General features: G+C 33.5%; 1 protein-coding gene across 7 annotated transcripts in view; it reads right to left on the reverse strand.

Moving 5' to 3' along the window:
• Nucleotides 1-19,494, reverse strand: part of LOC106794042 (serine-rich adhesin for platelets) — a 146,933-nt gene that overhangs the window by 61,640 nt on the left and 65,799 nt on the right. For all 7 annotated transcript variants that reach the window (XM_014761438.1, XM_014761437.1, XM_014761434.1 and 4 more), the window contains 5 exons: nucleotides 18,824-19,236; nucleotides 15,166-15,436; nucleotides 13,516-14,980; nucleotides 12,696-13,434; nucleotides 11,760-12,290 (listed from right to left, as the gene is read on the reverse strand). In XM_014761438.1, the coding sequence (XP_014616924.1) occupies nucleotides 11,760-12,290; nucleotides 12,696-13,434; nucleotides 13,516-14,980; nucleotides 15,166-15,436; nucleotides 18,824-19,236 (3,419 nt within the window). The remainder of the gene's footprint in view (nucleotides 1-11,759; nucleotides 12,291-12,695; nucleotides 13,435-13,515; nucleotides 14,981-15,165; nucleotides 15,437-18,823; nucleotides 19,237-19,494) is intronic.

Raw genomic sequence — 19,494 nt, forward strand, 5'->3', positions numbered from 1 at the left:
AAGTTTTTTTTGTCAAGCTTTGAATAATTTCTCTTTTTTTTTTTTTCTCTTGTCAGTCTCGCAAGAGAGATATGCGAATTTAAATTTGTGTCATATATTTAATTTAAACAAAATATGTCCAGTTTAGTTATATATATATATATATAATTTGTAGAATATCTTTTTGCGAGCAACGTTTTTAGTGGCAAAAAGAAACAAAAAAAAAAAAAAAAAGGAAACAGAGAAATGTTTGCTTATTATTAAAGTATTTTTTGTTTTAAATTAAAAAATGATCAGCAACTCTTATCGAACGTACGCATTCACATTTTGATGATGACGGGACACTTTTGGGATGTCATTGAACTGAAGAATAACGAAACGTAAAAAAAAAAATTAAAAAAAAAAAAAAGAAAAAAGATTAAAATGCAATCGTTCGGCTAAACGACGACACGATGTCGTCGCATCATCGACACTTGCGTTTCCCGTTTTTCCAGCAAATCGAAATCTAGGCCGATTTGATATTACGATACCATCCATATCTTCAGAAATGTCTTTCCTTCTTTAAAGTGCATTCGCCGATAGCGTAGGATAGCTCGTTCTAGTGAAAAAGAGTACGACATGAGAAATGGAATTTTGATGTAATCCTTAAAGTGTGTCGAAGAAATTTTTCGAATAAAAAAAAAAAAAAGAAAAAAAAAAAAAAAAAAAAAAAATTNNAAAAAAAAAAAAAAAAAAAAAAAAAAAAAAAAAAACAAGAAATTCAAAAACTTATTACAAAGAAGAATGAGAGAAAACAAATAAGAAGAAAAATGATCTATATAGGAAATGTGTCGAGCAATGTGACGTCCATACTACAATTGTATATTCTTTGATATGATAAGTTGAATCGAGAAAGATTTACATATAATATAACATATGATATTTGGACGAAAAAGAATATGAATATGAAAAATCGAAGTATTAGAAAAATATAGAACAAATTTGTTCGACAATTATTCGAATTATTTTGAAAAAAGAACGACGAATTTGAAAAACATTACATTGATGATGATCAGGCATATGTATATGAATATTTTCGTCTTGTTATATGTAATATATTTAAAAATAAAATCTCAAATCTCTTAACTATCTTATTTGGCTTAACTTGCAGATACGGATCATTTATTTCAAACGTGTATATTAAAATGCTGAAAAATACTGACCGAATAAATTGAAAATTAGAAAAGAAAAGTTCGATCGACTATAGTTTATTAAATATGAACTATTGGAAGATATTTATCATCGAATATCGAAGAATTATAAAACGAGGACGAGATGAAAGAACAAGTTATATCTATTATATCTACATGTATATATAGATATAGTTATTTGGTTGAGAAAAATTTTCTCTGAGGTAACCAATAATTTCACGTCGAAACCACGATTCCGCGTTTATCTGATAGAGAGAGATACACATAAAAAACAGAGAGAGAGAGAGAGAGAAAGATAGATAAATAGATAGGAAGAGATAGGAAAATAGGTAGGGGGAGGGAGACAGATAGAAAAAGAGAGAGAGAGAGAGAAAGGGAAAGAAAAAAATGAAAGAAAGAGAGATAAAAAATAAAGAGAAAAATTTCGTAAGAAAGAGAGAGAAAGAAAATAGTCAGAAACGAACAGGAAGTACCGTTTGGAAATATTACGAGAAGAAAAACGTCTCAGGAGAATAAAACACGTGCATTACGGACGAGATACTTTCCTATCTCTCGAGTAATCTTCTCTCGTTCGATTGACTCTGGCACCCTTTGGGAAAAAAACGACTAGTGGTGGTGTCCTTCGCGTTTCTATTACCGAGTTATGATTTTCCTTTTTCTTTTTTGTAACCCCCATCACCCTTCAACACCTCCCAACTCACTTATTTTTCCTTATTAAATAAATATAAAAATAATTTATCGAGACTAAATGTGTGTGTGTGTGATTTTAAAAACTGAAACTTCATTATTCTTAGAATATATTTGCAATTGATTTTTACTTTAATTAATTAATTAATAGTATTATTCTTATTAGTGATTTCGAATAGTAGATAACATCATTTTCGAAACGACGAATGTTACTTTTTTTTTTTTTTCTTTCTTTCTTTCTTTTTTCTACAACGACGTGTCTTTTTATTTTTTGAACGAGAAAATAGATCTTCGTTATTAAAGAATTTTTCATAAGGTAACAAAGTTCGTATATTTTTAAATGATATTACATCGTAGTTCAGGTCTTCTGTTGTTTAACACACAGACGAAAATACGATGTACTTTTTTTCTTTTCCTTACTTTAGTGTCATTAAAAAGTCTGCTTGGGTAACGTAACACGGTAGTATCAAGTATTTTATTTTACGTGGTGGGTTTACACCGCGTTATGGGCACCATAGGTCATAGAAAATCCACTAAGCTATAATTTTTCCACTACGACGACGACTACGACGACGACGGCTGCATTTTAAAACATTGTATATATAATGAGATTTTCTTTATGTTATATTAATAACTAACAGACTGACAATCATATTTTATTAAGAGAAAGAAGAAGAAGAAAAAACAGGTATCTTCGAATCGAAGCTATTATTTATTATTAATCGATTTAAAAACAATACTTGTAGAATATCTATTAAACTATCTTAATGGCTTTATTTTAAAAGCCTCGTGCACTTTAATACACAATTTCGTTGATATTAATATATAATACATATTAAATCTACGAAGAGGTCAAAATATTATTTTTTCACAGAAGAGAATAAAAGATAAAAGATAAAAGAAGAATATGAAAGAGATATAAAGAAAATCTTCTAATCGAAAGCTTATTTCGTTTTAATCGATCACGATGGAATATAAAAAAAAAGAAAAAAGAAAGAAAATAAAGAAGATCTCTCGAGCGTAAAGGTTTTTAGGAAAAAAAAAAAAAATAATTAAAAAAGTAAAAAAACCCGAGAAAAAGAAGAAAAATCGAAAAAAATAATCCAACGTAAAAGTATCGTTAGAAAAATCCTGAAAGTATATAATACCGGACCAGAAATTCTCCACCGTCGCTGGATCTAATTACGCGAAGCAGTGGATGCAGTGGATGCACCCAATGCAATTTGCATGGGCGTTGCTTCCAATACTGCCGATAACACAGTACACCGGTTATACATAGTATCTACAACACATACTGTGTGTCTGCCTTCTACCTGCAGCTTCTGGTTGATACTGCTGATGCTGATGCTGATGCTACTGCTGCTACCTCACCGCACAAACTCGAAATCCTACCTTCGATCCGATCAATATTTCTTTTATTTTTACATTTATTTTCATTTTTATTTTTATTTCTATCCCTTTCTCTTCTTTCCTTATTTTTCCATATTCGTCGTTTCGTTCGATTTTCTTCGTTTCTATGAACGTGACCGAGAAAATTGCAATTTCCTATCCTCCGCGTTCTTCATCAGACAGATTCGTTCGACGAATACCACTGAATTCGTTCGACTATTTTCTCTTACTTCTTCTTCTTCTTTTTCTTTTTTAAAATTACATCCAAATGTCTCAGTGAAAATTCATGTTAGAAAATTAAAAGGATAAAATATTTCATTGGAATGAAAGTATAATAAATAATGGAAGTTTGATAAAATTTCGTAAATGATTTATCAAGAAAAATTTTCTAACTGAAACACGATTTCTGCTTACGTTGTATTGCTTATATTACATACATCGTTTAAATATCGAACGAAATATATAATTATTATAAATACTGATCATTTGTTTTACAAAATATTGACAAGAAAATATTGAAATAATTATTCACCGAACAAAAACATTAATTAATGTACTTTCATTTACATACACATAATTCTATTTTTACACGATAGATATTCGTGTAAGCAAAAATAATACAATAAATAATGAATATTTCAAATTTTGTTCTTAAAATTTGGGTAGATTGTGTTCAATACAAAATCCTGTATAAACACAGAAGTGGGTGTATACAATATTTTTCTTTTTTTAATTTATAGAATGGGATTCACCAAATTTATAATTAAGTGCATTGGATGCGGTCGTAAGGTTGCCTTTAAACTTGACACTCCTTTTGCACCTCCTACTGGCACGCTTTATGACCAGTAAAACCGGTCGCAGTCGGTGGACGCGTAATCAAGAACGCATACGTTCTTACCTTTGCTTAAAAATATGTATGCTCTGCATCTTTGTTCCACTTTCATCCCTCGGAAAACTATTCGTTTATCGTATTTTTTTCCGAGTTTCTATTTCGAATTGTTACGAGAACAAACGTTTGTTCTCGAGTATGTATGTGTTTTCCTGCTCGACGATTCATATGAATTATTTATTTTATTCAAATGGAAAAAGAAAAAAAGATAAAAAAGCATATGAGAGAGAGAGAGAAAACATATTTCTATTCATTCGATCTTTTACATATTTTTTATTAATGATTTATAAAATAAATTGTCTGAATATATATATGTATATGAATATTTTAATATATATATAAACGTATCAAATTATAAAATAAGATTGATACGTCTAATATAATAATTATATTATATATATATATATATATATATTATAAATAATTATTGAAAAATATTGAAATAATATTGATCCAAAGTAAATAATAATCGAAAAAAAAAGGAAAATAAAATGAATATTTTTGTAGAGATAATCTGTTAACGTTTACGGGAATAATAAAATTGATTATTCAAATTTCTATCGGATACATATGAGTCATTAGAAATAAATGATAATTTTCAATGATAAAATGATGCGAATGTATGATGTATAGATCTGATAGAGATGAAATGAGTATTGCAAGCGTCAGCTTGTAATACGAAGAGAAATTAGCAATTATCCTCGATCGACGTCCGATCGTTTTGCAATTAATTAAACAACATCATTTTGGTATAACCTCGTCGAATAATTTGTAATTCCTGTGGGGGACGTATTACTTCAAATGCAAAGTATTACGTGTCAATTTTCATAGTAGAAACACGTCGTTCTACATTATGAACATATTTGAACGATTAGGACAACGATGTTGCACTTTTTTTTCCGTGTATCTATATATATTATGATTTGATCATTGCATAGTAAATTAGAAACGATCAATCAAAATATTTGATTGAACGACGTTAACACTTTTCAACGCTTGAATCAACGGATTTCGATGATGTGAATAAATGATGTGACGATTTTCACGAGGGATGAAAAACATTGATTAAATTATAGTGTTAGAAACAATATCGTCTATGTTCAATCAAAAGTTATTAATTGATATTTTACATTAATCCTGAATTAACGTTAGTCGAATAAATTTTTCATAGGAAAAGTAGATACACTTTTGTTTGTTAATGCTTACACGCACAATTGTTCATACATTTAACGAAGTAATGAATTAATTAATTGAAAAAAGTAATTTTTTTCGTGGAAAGAGATAAAATTGTGGTCAGTGATTTTTGACTTAATGTGATTGATATTCAACGTTTCTAGTGTATTTGTTTTCAAACTTTTATCGTATAAAGTTAGTAACGCTAGTACATCTAGATTTTGTTCGGTAAAACAAGAATTTGGTACGGGTATCGTTATGTACGAGAAAGAAAATAAATAAATAAAAATAACAATGATAAAAGGAAAAAAGAAAATAAAGAAACTAATGCGCATAAGTTGGTTCTTGTTATGGAAGTTACCGTGAGAGAAAATGTTATATCCGAGAGTGATTGTCGGTTTCATATTTTAAAGGGAAGAAAATTGTACTTACTTCGGGGGCAGCTTTCAACGAGAGAATACTCTTCAGTTGTATTAATAAATGAGAAAAGAAGTATCTTTCCTTTTCTACTTTCGGTTCATTAAGTACCTTTCGAAGTACCGAAAAAAGACTCCAACTGAAGTGTATATCGTTAGATTAAAGTATAAGGAATCCTTTCTACGAATACTCTTTCAATTAAATTTGTCTGTTTCTTTGTTTGAAAAGTTGAAACCTTCAATGAACTCTATTTTTATTCATCCAATATTTTTCAACATTTACGATATTTAGTAAGTAAAACATCAATGTATATATTAGAGATAGCAATGCGAAGTCGCAGTATTTATTTTAAGATACTTTTTTTAAACAATAACGCACGAATTCACAGACCGTTAAGACAGAAACTAGCGATGATACTTTGGATGATAAGACCGTGATACTATTTTTCTATTATTGATTGAAAACAAAAAGTAATACACTTTATACTGAATTATATTAAATAATATGGAAAAAGAAAATATGTTGAAATAATTACTTGTATATAATATAACTATTATTATTATTATTATTATTTAATTTATAAAATATTGACGAAAAAATGTTGACAAATTTTGATCAAATAAAATAAAATTATTATTTCAATATTACACGATTTAATAAAAATCCATAAAGAAAGAAAGAAAGAAAGAAAGAAAGAAATAAGAAGAAGAAAAAGATGGAAAGAAAATGGGAAGATTCTACAATCGTAACGTTTAAATTTCACAGTTGGATTATTTCTTCAGATAGATATACGACGTACTTGTTTTTATTAGTATCAATTAAATCTACGATCCACGTAACATGTATCTAATGCTTCGATCGTGAAAGTTATGGACCTCAGTAAGGTCGAACGTCTTCGAAAGGATATTTGGCCGACCACCTGTCGCGCAAATTACGATCCGTAGAAGATTAATGTCTTTGGTTGGGCAGGATCGAGTCGTCATATAATAATGGGAGGCTGGACCAAATCGATTGCTAAAACATCGATCAAGAAATATGGTGTTGGACGCGTGCGCTTATCCACCCACTAGTACACATACATAAAAACAAATATATATATACATATATATATAGGTAAATATATACGTTAATAATATTATAATGTATTTTATTTTTACTAACAATTCACGTACGTTTCATATATCAGATAAATAATATACATATATACATGTATGCATGCATATGTATATGCATATGTATATACATACAAATAAATATATGCGTACGTAAATTGTATATCATATTTCACGAGCAATTCAACGTATGTTTGATACTTACATTAGTAGCGTATTAGAATAAAACGAGTTCTCTCGGTGCTTGACAATAATCGCACTATTTCGTTAGGTATAATTACTACGGAAAGTATGGGCAAATGCGTTGGGAGTCTGGATATGCAAATTCGCGTACGTAAACGTTGCTAAAACCATATGGGACACTTTGTTAATGAGATGTACTCAAACATCAACATATATACTTACTTACTATTATAGTTATTTACATTTTATGAAATTCTTCATTATTTCATGTACAATCATTCTTCTTGTCAGTTAAGTATACATAAGCATTATGCTCGGTAAGAATAATTTACCTAAAATCAACAAGAATCTTCTTGATAGTGTCGGTAAGGTAACTTATTACCTTACCCTCCATACTAATGACTTTTTTATATTCCATTTATTTAATCATTTGCTCAAGATAATAAAACTTATTATTAAAGTTTTTTTATTAAACATTCTATTAATTTTCTTTTTCTTTTCCTTTTTATAATTTAAAAAAGAGGTGGCGTATTATACGTAAATCTCACCTGACCCTTTTTACTTTCATCTTCAACACTTTATTGTATCCCATTTCATTCCATATTTTATCTAACGTAAGTTAATAAAACTTCATATTAGTATCGTCAAAAATTCTTCTTATCTTTTTCGTTCATAATTCAGAGAAGAAGGTGTACCACGCAAAGTGTAATATGCAACGTAATCGTGCGTTCGCCGAACCGGTTGTGTCTTCTCGTCTTGTCTACCCACGCAAACACCTCCCACGTATCCGGTTCTTCTCTTTCTTCTCTTTCTTCTTCTTCTTCTTCTTCTTCTTCTTCCTCCGAGACAAAGAAGAAATACCGTTTTTACTTCTCGTTTCCTTTTATTTCATTAATTCATTTTTCAAACATACTTAATAACACACGAAATCTATGAAATTTCAACGGGAAGGTAAAATCTATCGGTCCAAAAGCGCGAACAAACATTTTTATTATATTATATTATAAAAAGACAAATCATATCAAACAATTCTGGTACAATCGTAATTATAATTACCCGACGCGTACAACTACGATAAGAATTTTTCTTACTTGAACAAAAAATTTGTACGAAATAAGGAAACATTGGATAAAATTTGTATGATTGGTTAACGTCAAAGATTTTCACGAAAAATAATTCTCAAGGTATAAGCATATGCATACGTATGCAAAATCGGACTATTCCATGTTGCTCTTTAACGTGCACTTGTTCTTCTCTCACGTTTGACGTTTGCACCAGTGAGGATCGATAGAACACTTTCTCTCTTTCTCTTTTTCTATATATGTCTGTCTATCTATCTATCTATCTATCTATCTATCTATTTCTTTCTTTCTTTCTCCGATTTCAGAGCGTTGCAGTTGAAACGATGGGTCTATCGAGCTCTGTCATTGAAAATCTAGACATTCGCGTTCTACTTTATCGCGATACAGCCAACCGGAAAGAGGCCTGTGTACCTTCCATTCATTCCTATTGTCCTTTATTTCAAAGGAAAGCATTGACTAGGGTCACTAATACGAGTATCCAAAGCGTTCCCATCATTTCCCTTTCTCTTACTCTTTATCTTTATCTTACTCTTATTTCTATGGTAACCCCACCGAGTACATTATGATGGTCGTTACTTTTGCATCTGATGATGTGATTGCGACCCTCGTTAAAAAAAAAGAAAAAAAAAGAACAGGAAAAAAGAAAAACGTCGTCCATAAATGTTAATTGTTTAAGTATCACTTAATAGCAATAATAATTATCGGATTGGTCGATAAATAATGTCAAGAATTATTGTGACTCGTTCAATATATATTTCATTTGTATTATTTAATATTTTATATCCGAATAAAAATGAGAAACTCGTATATTTTATATATGTGTGTATATTAATAAAATTCCAACGATATTTATCGATTAATATAATATTTTTAAAAAATGTTCCCCTCACAGGCAGAGAATTTTTCTTTTCAATACTATTCAAATGTTATTATTATTATTTTTCTTCCATCCCCTTTAAAAATCGTTTTTCCAAAATAATAACGAGAAATATTTCATATTTTTAACGTTATTTAAAATAATATAACGAAGTATGCGATGCGCCATTGGGTACTTTTCAATATTAATTTCTTCTTTTTCTTTTTACTTATTCGATAAAAATTCATTTCAGGTTTATCTCTCGTGGGTCGAAAATTTATGAAAATTCTTGAAAAAAAAATACAAGAAGAAAATAAAATTTACGATCATTCCATCGGTGTACAGGCATACCTACGTTCTAAAAGAAATTTTCCATATTTGTGATAGAGTTAGAACAAAAAAGAAATTCGCTCAATTTTCGACAACACTAATGTTACAAACAACCAAGTGGTTTAGTTCGATCGAGAAATTTCGATGATTGCTTTAGTTTTCGTAATGTGTAGACGTTATCTCACGCGTCGATTGATTTTCCTGTGCTACGATGCAATGATTTATGCTACTTCATAATGAAATCGTTCGTTCGAACTTGAATCGTATTTTCAACAACGGATTTGTTGGGTTAAACGAAAACGTTTACCGTTAAATCAATCGAATAAACCATGCCGAACGTGATCGTCGTTAAAATATTAGGCTTGAATATATATAGAAGATATAGAAAAATAAATATAGAAATCGATTAGAAATTTCCGTTAGAAAAGAAAATAAAACAAAACCATTCGTTGGCGTATTCACAATTCGATCATTTTTTATATACACGTTTTTGTATACAGTATATTATGTCCGAGAGAGAGAGAAAAAAGTTAAACAATTAATTAATATTAATATGTTGGTAGAGAATTATGATATTTTGTTTCTGTTAAGTGTTAAATATTAAAGTGTTAATAATCGTTTTAAAAAATAAAGTGTGTGTGTGTGCGTGTGACTTTTGATAAATATAATATTATATGAAATATTTTATCATAAAAATGATTTACGTTCAAATACGTTTAGATATTCTTCTATGCGTAATATTAGTTAAATAAGTAACGTAGAATCTTGACAGTTACTTTCGAACACCTTCTAATGGTAATTACACAATCGAAAGCAAATCTAATCTTCTATTCGAGCTGTTTAATTGGCTGTTATATTAAATGGGGGTATATACACTCGTGACGTACATCTCGTTGAATCTTTCACAACTTATCATCGTAAGCTATAATTTCATCGAGGAGGTTGGGTATATCATTGATACAAACATGTTGTTCCGATCGTAAACTTCAACTAATTAGATTCATTACAGAATTTCTATAGGATATAATATGCGATATAGCATAATGCAATCACGTATTACAAATTTATCGAATATAATAATATAATACAGAATATCTCAACTTAAACGATATGATCAAATATCTCCGACCTTTATTGATTTTATTTAATTAAACTTATCAAGTATACTAATACGAATCTAATAGAGGTAAAGGAGAGGGGGCGAGCCTATTATACATATTTTTTTTATATCAATATATTATTCGAAATTGTATTCCCTTTAAAGAGACAATTGTCCGAATATTAACATACAAAAAAAAAGTATATAAAGTATAAAAGTAAAGAAGAATGTTTGTTGAACATTCTAGGCAATCTAGCAAAACGATTATTATTTCGTAGGTTGAACAGAATCGTATTGTGTTAATAATCTAGGACACGACCTAAATTTCGTTGTTGCGTCGTATTAATCGAACGTACGTCGAATTAACTTTTGAGCCTTTAACGAACTTAATCGGATTAATTAACACGAAGGTGGAGGAACTTCAACGACGAACAGACAGAAAGAGTGAGTGAGTGAGTGAGAGAGATGAAAGGGGGAAAGAGAAAGAGAATATTTTGGAGAGACAATATCAAAGAGAGAGAGAGATAGTAAATATGAGAGAGTGAATGAATGACAGAGACAGGAAACAAGAAAGAAAGAAAGAAAGAAAGAAAGAAAGTGAAAGTGAAAGAGAGAGAGAGAGAGAGAGAGAGAGAGAGAAAATGAGTGAATATGAGAGAGGGGTACAGGTAAAGTGATAGAGAGAGAGAGAGTATGAGAGAAATGTAGACTGACATAAGTGAGAGAGAGAGAGAGAAAGTGAATATGAGAGAAAGGTAGACTGACATGAGTGTGAGAGAGAGAAAGAGAGATTGGAATAGAGATAAAGAGATAGTAGGAGAATGAGTGAGTGAGTGAGATAGAAAGAGATAGGACCTATGCGACGTATCGTGTGTCTCGTACGGTCGACGAGACATTTATGACACTGAAGTTATTATCTTAATGAAGTCGTTTCGTAGTTCGGAACAACAAGCCGATTTAAACTTTTCATGTACTAAGTGCAAAATAGGCGTAGGTATATGGGATATGTACGTACATACATGGATAAATATTATAATCGTTAAAAGCTTTATCGTATGATATTACACAACGAGAAAAGCTGATTTAATTAAATATACATCAGGAAATATTCTCTAATAGAATAATATATTTATTGTTAGATTCTCTCTCTTAAGCTAATAACGTTAATAACGCTTCGTTTCAAAATGTTTCTATTGTGTTTGAAACATTGTCTTTTCAGAAAACAAAAATTCCAAATCCCTCTCTCTATGAGCTTATAATTTTTCTCCAATCACGATTTAATTTTCTGTTTTTTAAATTACGTTTTTTCATGCTTAAAATGTAAAAAAGAAAATATATGTCAATTCATATAAAATATAACGTTAAGTACTTACCTATCGGTGTTATGAGTCAAGAATGATTTAGGTAAAGACAGAGAACGCTGGTGTGGATCCAAGGTCACATCGGTGGTCAACGAATCCTCGCCCCTGGTCGGTGCACTTCCAGGTCTGGACAACATTCCATCTTTCGGTGGTACCATCAAAGTTTTCAGAGAACCGATCACTGCGTCATCCATAGGCGTAGACGTGCCAGAACTTTTAACATTTCTTGGGCTCTTTGTCACGGTACGATCCGAGGTCGTAACCCAAATATCACTGCTCGAGGATGATGACGTGCTCGATGGGGAAACCACAGGACCGCTCGGTGATCTATTCAAATTTTTACCACATTGAACCGGGGACACTTTTCTTTCCTTTTCGCACATTTCAAAGCTGCTGATCAGTTTTTCGGATTTTTTGTAAACACGATGACGATCGATTACTCTTTTATCCAGACTACCGTTTCCATTATTTTCTTCCAGTGGTGACCACCTGTTTTGATTTGGCTGCTTCAACACACTCTTGGGTGGTCTGCTGTCTTGGTATCTGTATCAAATATTTCATTTCAATGTTATTTTTCATTTTGTCACAAGTGTCTTAGATAAAATAATAATAAAAGAAAGAACAAAAATAACTATTATTTGTATAAGGCCAGTATTTATAACACAATATATTAGAATATATTCAGTATCAATCTGATAATCACTGATTCAATTCTATACGCATTATAATTACTGACACAAATTATTATTCAAAATAAATCAAATAATATATATATATATATATATTTATATAAATACACTGAGAAGATTTATTTTACAAAATGTTATAACACAATAATTAAAAGTAAATAAAAAGTAAACGCATGCATTATCAAGTCAATGCTTTTTTTTTTTTTCTTTTTTAAATATTACATTTCACATCTATCATTGGAATAGATGTTAAAAGTACCTTTGGACATTTAAATTACTGTGTTCTCGATTAGTCCTACTCTTTCTGGAAGTTTCCCGTTCCCTATAATCCCGGTCGTCCATTCTTTCCAAGGAAGCTGGCGATGAACATGCGCTACCACGATTCGTATGAGCCCCGGAATCCGTGGACAATCTTTGATGAGCTGGATAACTCTGAGAGACTTTCATAAAGACCGGTGGACCTTGATTAGGCGAATAAAGTGTATTCCTTTGGGAACAATGCGGCCAAAAATCGCAAGTACTGCTGTTGCAACGTAATTTGGTGTCTGAACTGGCAGAAAAATCTTGACCGGAACAAGTTGGATTGGTATTGGGTGTTGTAGCACCTCGTTGAAGTGTCCTAGGTCTTCGAGATTGCTGTTGTTGTTGCTGTTGCTGCTGTTGCTGTTGCTGTTGTTGTTGCTGCTGTTGCTGTTGCTGTTGTTGTTGTTGTTGTTGTTGCTGTTGTTGTTGCTGCTGCTGCTGTTGTATCGAATTATTATTGCTTTTTTGAGATTGCTGTTGTTGTTTCGAAGATATGAAGTAGACATCGTAAGTAGCTTGATTGGCTCTTCTCTGTTCTTGGTTATCGTCTCGACGTTCCTCGTGACGTTCGTATCGACTCGTTAGAAAGTTACGAGTTATAACACGACTTCGAGTACCATAGAGATATTCCGTGACAGCTTCAGCCTCGCGAAATAGTTCTTCGTTAAGGGCGTCGTCCGTCGATTGAACTTTTCCTGGAATATACGCGAAATCGATCGATCTTGACGATCATCAAACTGAGACGCATACCTGATATAATTGATAGATTTACTTACTGTTTTGTAAAGTGTAACGTTTGTTGCTCCTTTCGTTTCCTCGTTCGCTCGGTAATTTGATCATCAATCGATGGGACGACTCGTTTGATTCCCTGGAATGATCTCTCACAGGTTGAGGAGCTGTACTCGGTGATCTCTTTTCCGGAAGTTGAAGACTCCTAGATCTCCTAACTCTAGATTGTAAAGAGTCAGGAGATGCTTGACTCGTTCTCGCACTCTGATGCTGTCTAGAAACGTTACCACGTCTGTGGAAGTGATTTGGAGTGGGCGACCGTTTATGTCTCTCGACACTGCTCGAAGACGACGAGGAAGAGGTAGGAGAATTAAAGGACAATTGTTTACCCGACTCGGAAGATCCCGGAGATCTTCTGAGTCCTTGTTGGGTTCTCGCATGATGACGAGTTAGCCTGTTAGACGGTGAAATTCTTTCGCCGTTAGCTCGTATCGATTCCGTAGAGGAATTTAAAGCAGCTACGGGGGAGGATACCAAGCTGAGGTTCAACGACGAGCTAGGATTATCGTCCTCGTCGCCGTCCTCGTATCCTTCCACCGAGGAGTCAGTATTTTCAGCTAACCTAGGCATTGCCGATCTCGTAACGCAACTGTCCAAACTTCTGAAGCCCATGGACGACGAGGACGATGACGAGGACTCCAAATATCTCTGGACAAACTGATATCTTCTAGAGGACGACTGATCCTCCAAAGATTTAGCTTGCGCCATACGATAATGTTGCTGTTGTTGTTGCTGTTGAGTATTACTTGTTAACGTTGTCGCGTTTTGCCTACGTCTGGACGGTGCATTCGCAGATTTCCTCGATGAGGATGGCAAGGAACTCCAATTGGTTTGAGGTGGCGAAGGAGGTGGACTGATTAAATCTGTATCGATAGCATTAGATCTTGGCAGGAACGGAGCTTTCCCGTAATTACTACGCGACGCAAGATGCCTCGAAGAAGATCTTTTAGCAACGACGTCTTGAAAAGCAGGCGGTGGCGATATAATGGGTGTTATAGAGGGTGGCGAAAAGGATTCTGGAATGCTACGGGGTGACGTGCAAGCACTGGTACCGCATGACTCGTAATCTTGACCATGCAAAGCGAGATAATCCGGTCTTTGACTGTCCAACCTCGAAGAGAAATCTTGCGGACACTTTCCTGGCTCGCTGTTGCTGCAATGATAATCGGCCAATTTGATTGCTGCTCTTCTTGGTAAGGATAGATTACCAGCTGGTGTGCTGGACAAACTGCTCTCGTAATTTATTCTTCGATTCTCGTCCAATGATCTCTGTTGTACTTGGACCCAACCCGAACGACCCAAGTAAACCCCGTCGACTTCTCGATCGCACCATCTGACCGGTGACAACTCCCGGCTGCAATTGCCGCTGATGAATAATTCACCCGAAGTTCCGGTGCTGCCCGATAGAAAGGCACTCGTAGCAGCTTCTCGACGACGGGAATTCGATGACACCTGTTATCATCGTAACGTAAAATCGTAACGTAAAATCGTAAGGTACCTCTTCTCTTCCTTCCTAATATGCTTCGGTATTAGATATTTAATCTCAATTTTTGTTCCCCTCATGCAAATAAATATATTCAAAACTGTCTAGAGAAAGAATTTCGGGATTCTTGAGTTCTTCGTAGAAGAAAACTCACCTGACCATGACTGTCCTGACGATGTTGCTTCAAACTTGACGTCGAGCTAGTAGTATCGTGACGTTTCAACGAAGGAATCGAACTACCCCTTGTGTAAGAGCCACGATTATTTCCACCGGTTGTTATTGATGTAGTCGTCGTCGACGATGACTTCCCCCCTCTCGTACTGATCTGACTCTTGTTACTGCTAACGCTATAAGCTGATCCTTGCGAACCAACCTCCCAAGAATCCGACGTGTTGCACAGATGAACGATCGATAAGTTCGGACCTCTGTGAAGTATCATACAAAAAGAATAATCCCTTTTTTTTTATTTTCTTTCATTCTTTTTATTTTTCTTTCTTTTTCTCCTTTTGTACTTTTCGCTTCCTCTTCCTCTTCTTCTTCTTCCTCTTTCTTCGTTCTTTCTTTTAAAACTCCCTTTCTATTCGTTATATTTCTTATCTTGGAAATTCGTGATGCTGACCAAGGACGCAGGGAAAAGCGTTATTTAGTCTGAGGCCTTATCACACTCACACGCTCACTCTCATATACTTTGAAAGATACACACAGAGACATTACCCTCGAGAAAACTCATACCAATGCATAACTTTTATCGGCATACTCAGCCTTCTCTTACCCCCCTCTCCTCCTAACCCCCTCATTTTATTACATCCACGAGATTGTGCCGTACGATAAAACTAGAATGCACTCTTTTCATCATTTCCCAACTGCGTACTCTCTCTCTCTCTCTCTCTCTCTCTCTCTCTCTATTTCTCTTTCTCTTGTAATCTGCATATTCATACCGGTGGGATGTTAATGCTACTGTGCAGACAGAAAGAGAAAGAGCGAGGAACGGGGGGAGGGTGGTTACAGGGAGGGAAGAGATGTACTTTTCGAAATAGTCTACGTCTATCGATCGATCGATCGATCATCGATGTCTCGATTGGAATGAAATACACGTTCAAGTACCACACCACTCATTCTCATAAAGATGATTGGGTGTTACCGATATCATTTTCAGATACGGTTATCGATCATTATCTCGATGATAATTCATTGCAATGTCGTTCGATGATCTTTCCTTTTTAGAAATGATCAAACATTTCTCTATTTGTTCACGTACAAACATACATACATACATTTATACGTATATATTCTAAGAACGTGGTAGATGATACCGTTTTCTCTCCTTTCACACAGAACCACTTGTAAATATTCATAGAAAGCCTCGGAGATCGTGATATACCTTAGAAAACAAGGACCGAGTTGTATGGTAAATAAACATGTCGTGGGAAATGCGAATGGGTGAAGTGGATAGTAGGGGTTAGAGTGGGCCAGGGGGTGGGGGTGGGGTTTGTAAGGGGCGACGGCGTGGTTCGGGGAGTGTTACAAGGGGAAATGGGAGAAGAGTTGGTAAGAAGGTGGGGAACATTTATCTTCCTTCGGAACGTTCACAAAGCTAATCCCTCTTCTTCGGAGATACACGATACGTATAGGTGAGTACCTATATCCCGTGAGATTTGAGAATATATACGTGAAACCATTGTACTTCTATATCTACTATGAAAATAACACGAACGATTATTCCTGTATTCGAGTATTTTATCATTCAATCCGGTTTTGTTTGTTGATTTTTGTTTTTCCCCTTTGAGGAAAAATCCATTTAAACATTTTTCCTAAGATCGAGTCAAGTCTCCTCCTCTTCCTTCTACTCACCCTCCCCCACCCCCCAATTCTTCTTCCCTAAGAGCTGAGATTTAACTTACGAGGATTATCTGTTAACCGCGAGTAAAGCGAAGGATATACGATATTATGTTATATTAACTTGACACCTACTTAAATTAACGCGAGGTTCAAAGATGAAATAGAGGAAGCGTAAGAGATTGGTTGGCAGAACTTTGGTAAATCTTCAAATTGATTTACGAGATGAGAAACTAATGGATGATAGTTTTGAAATGGAAATTTGAATAAACAGGATTTTCTATAATAGAATTGACAATGAATTTCTTCGATTAAATTATGTTTTAATATAACTAATAAAGAAAACGTGGATGTGGGAAGGTATTTGAGTTCATACCTTTGAAGTAAAATTGTGTTTTATTTTTATGCAAACGTATAATATAATAATTTTATTTACAAAGCACGCGAAACAAAAAGATAGAGAGAGAGAGTAGTGAAATTCTATTTTGTTAAACGTAATCCTAACAAATTCTAACGTGGAATCTAATAAATAAGCATCGATAAAAACGAAAAATAAAATAAAATAAAATAAAATAAAATAAAATAGAGTAAAAGAAGTGTCAATAAATTTTCTTTCCTTTCTTATTTTCTTTCCTTCTTTCTTTTCACCGTACAAAGATAGAAAAGCTATACAATACATTGCATATGAATAAGTCGAAAATATTATTTCAGTGAGCACACAGCATCCTTTATATAAGGGTATATAGCCAGACTCCGAAAATGAACATAGCGTGGGTCGATACGACAGGTCGCTTAATATGGTTTCGCGCGTGCAGACGACACACACGCACGCACACATACACCCTTACTATTTCTGGATATTTCATATAGGATAAAACGGATATAACAGTTAACGATTAATTATATTTACCTTTTAACCGACATCCCCGTTCCTTTTTTTTCCTCCTACACTGAACACACTCCAAATAATATATCACGATTGAACACACACATTATTTTTGATTTATTTTCTTCTTCTTTCTGTCATATATATATGTAGAAATATTTTTTCTTTATCTCTTCGTTGATTAAATAAACATTGAAATAACTTGAACACTTTGATACTAAACGTAATTTACTATTTTTGGTACTGTTGTTATTTGTTTGTTTTTTTTTCTTTTTCTCGAACGAACGATACAATCTCTTCTCTCTCTCTCTCCTTCTCTCTCTTTTTGAAACTTTCTTTTCGAAAAGAATTTCTTATTCGAAAATTCAACTCTTTCTCTCAGTACTAACTCACTGGTGAATTTTAAATTCCACTGTGTAAACAAGCTACGGCTCTCTCACCGAGTGAGATCAACGTGCACCGAAGAAAAAAAAAAAAAAGAAAAGGAAAATAAAGGAAAAAAGAAAGAAGCAGAAGAAGAAGAAGAAGAAGAAGAAGATTGGAAAGAGAGGAAGTGGTTTGCTCGTAGGGTTCTATCGATCTTCATGAAAGTTACATCGGACGTATGTACCAACGGAGTAGTCTACACGATGTACAACTAGGAAAGTGGATAAAAGAGAGAAAGATAGAGAGAGAGAGAGAGGAGAGAGAGAAAACGGGGAAGAGATACTCGTCGTAATTTACACCGTACGAATTAATTCCTATTTAATGCTCTACTACATTGCTAGGGAAAAGAAAATCCATTGTCCGTTGGATATAGAAAAACTCAAAAGCTGGATAAATTCGGTCCAACGAAGTAGTTCTTTTTTTCAACTCAACGAAGAAGAATTTTCTCTTTGCCCTTATCCACGATAATTTTTCTATTTAATCCGTGTTAACGCGATTTAAACAATAATATTATACAATATTACAATTTGAAAGAGATCAATAATAATTATATTATTAATGAATTTTTTAAACGCAAACAGAATGGAAGATAAAAGGAAAGAAAAAAAAGAGAAAAAAGGAGGTTGAAAATATTCGAGGAGGAAATCTAAAATACGTGATTTACCTTTCAACACGCGTGCCCGTATTGCCGATGTCACCGGTGTCCGTAGCTGGACTGACTCTGCGGGGTGGGAGGGCAGGTGCCTGGCCCGAGGACGAACCCGAAACAGGCCCCCCGACAACGCCCACGTTGCTGCTGCTCCCCCCACGTGTGCCTTCCTCCGTCGAGTGTTGCCGTGAGGATTGGGAAGTTTGTGACAGCCAACGTAATCCTGTTAATCCTGTGTTTCTCGCTATAGAAGTGATTATTGCCGTTGAACCTGTCGTTGAACCCACGCCACTCGATAAACTCCCAGATAAAGTTCCTGATACTGATGATGATGATTGTTGTTGTTGTTGTTGTTGTTGTTGTTGCTGTTGTTGTTGTTGTTGTTGTTGTTGATAATGAGCCAAGTTGCTGCTGTCCAACGAAGTACTCTATATAATTATAATTAATTTCTTTTTTATTATGTTTTTTTTATTTTTCTTAATTTTTATTATTATTATTATAATTCGTCGGGGATATGATATGATGTTAAATAAATAAATAAATAAATATTATAAGAAGTATATACTATCTCTAACTACATGGGATAGTAATAATGATAGTAATAATAATAATCTTCGTCGTCGTTCATCGTCGTCATCATCATCATCATCATTATTATCATTATTATCATCATCATCATCATCATC

This window comes from Polistes canadensis, unplaced genomic scaffold, assembly GCF_001313835.1.
Source record: "Polistes canadensis isolate GaletaPanama2010 unplaced genomic scaffold, ASM131383v1 scaffold_22, whole genome shotgun sequence".
Classification (NCBI taxonomy): Eukaryota; Metazoa; Arthropoda; class Insecta; order Hymenoptera; family Vespidae; genus Polistes; species Polistes canadensis.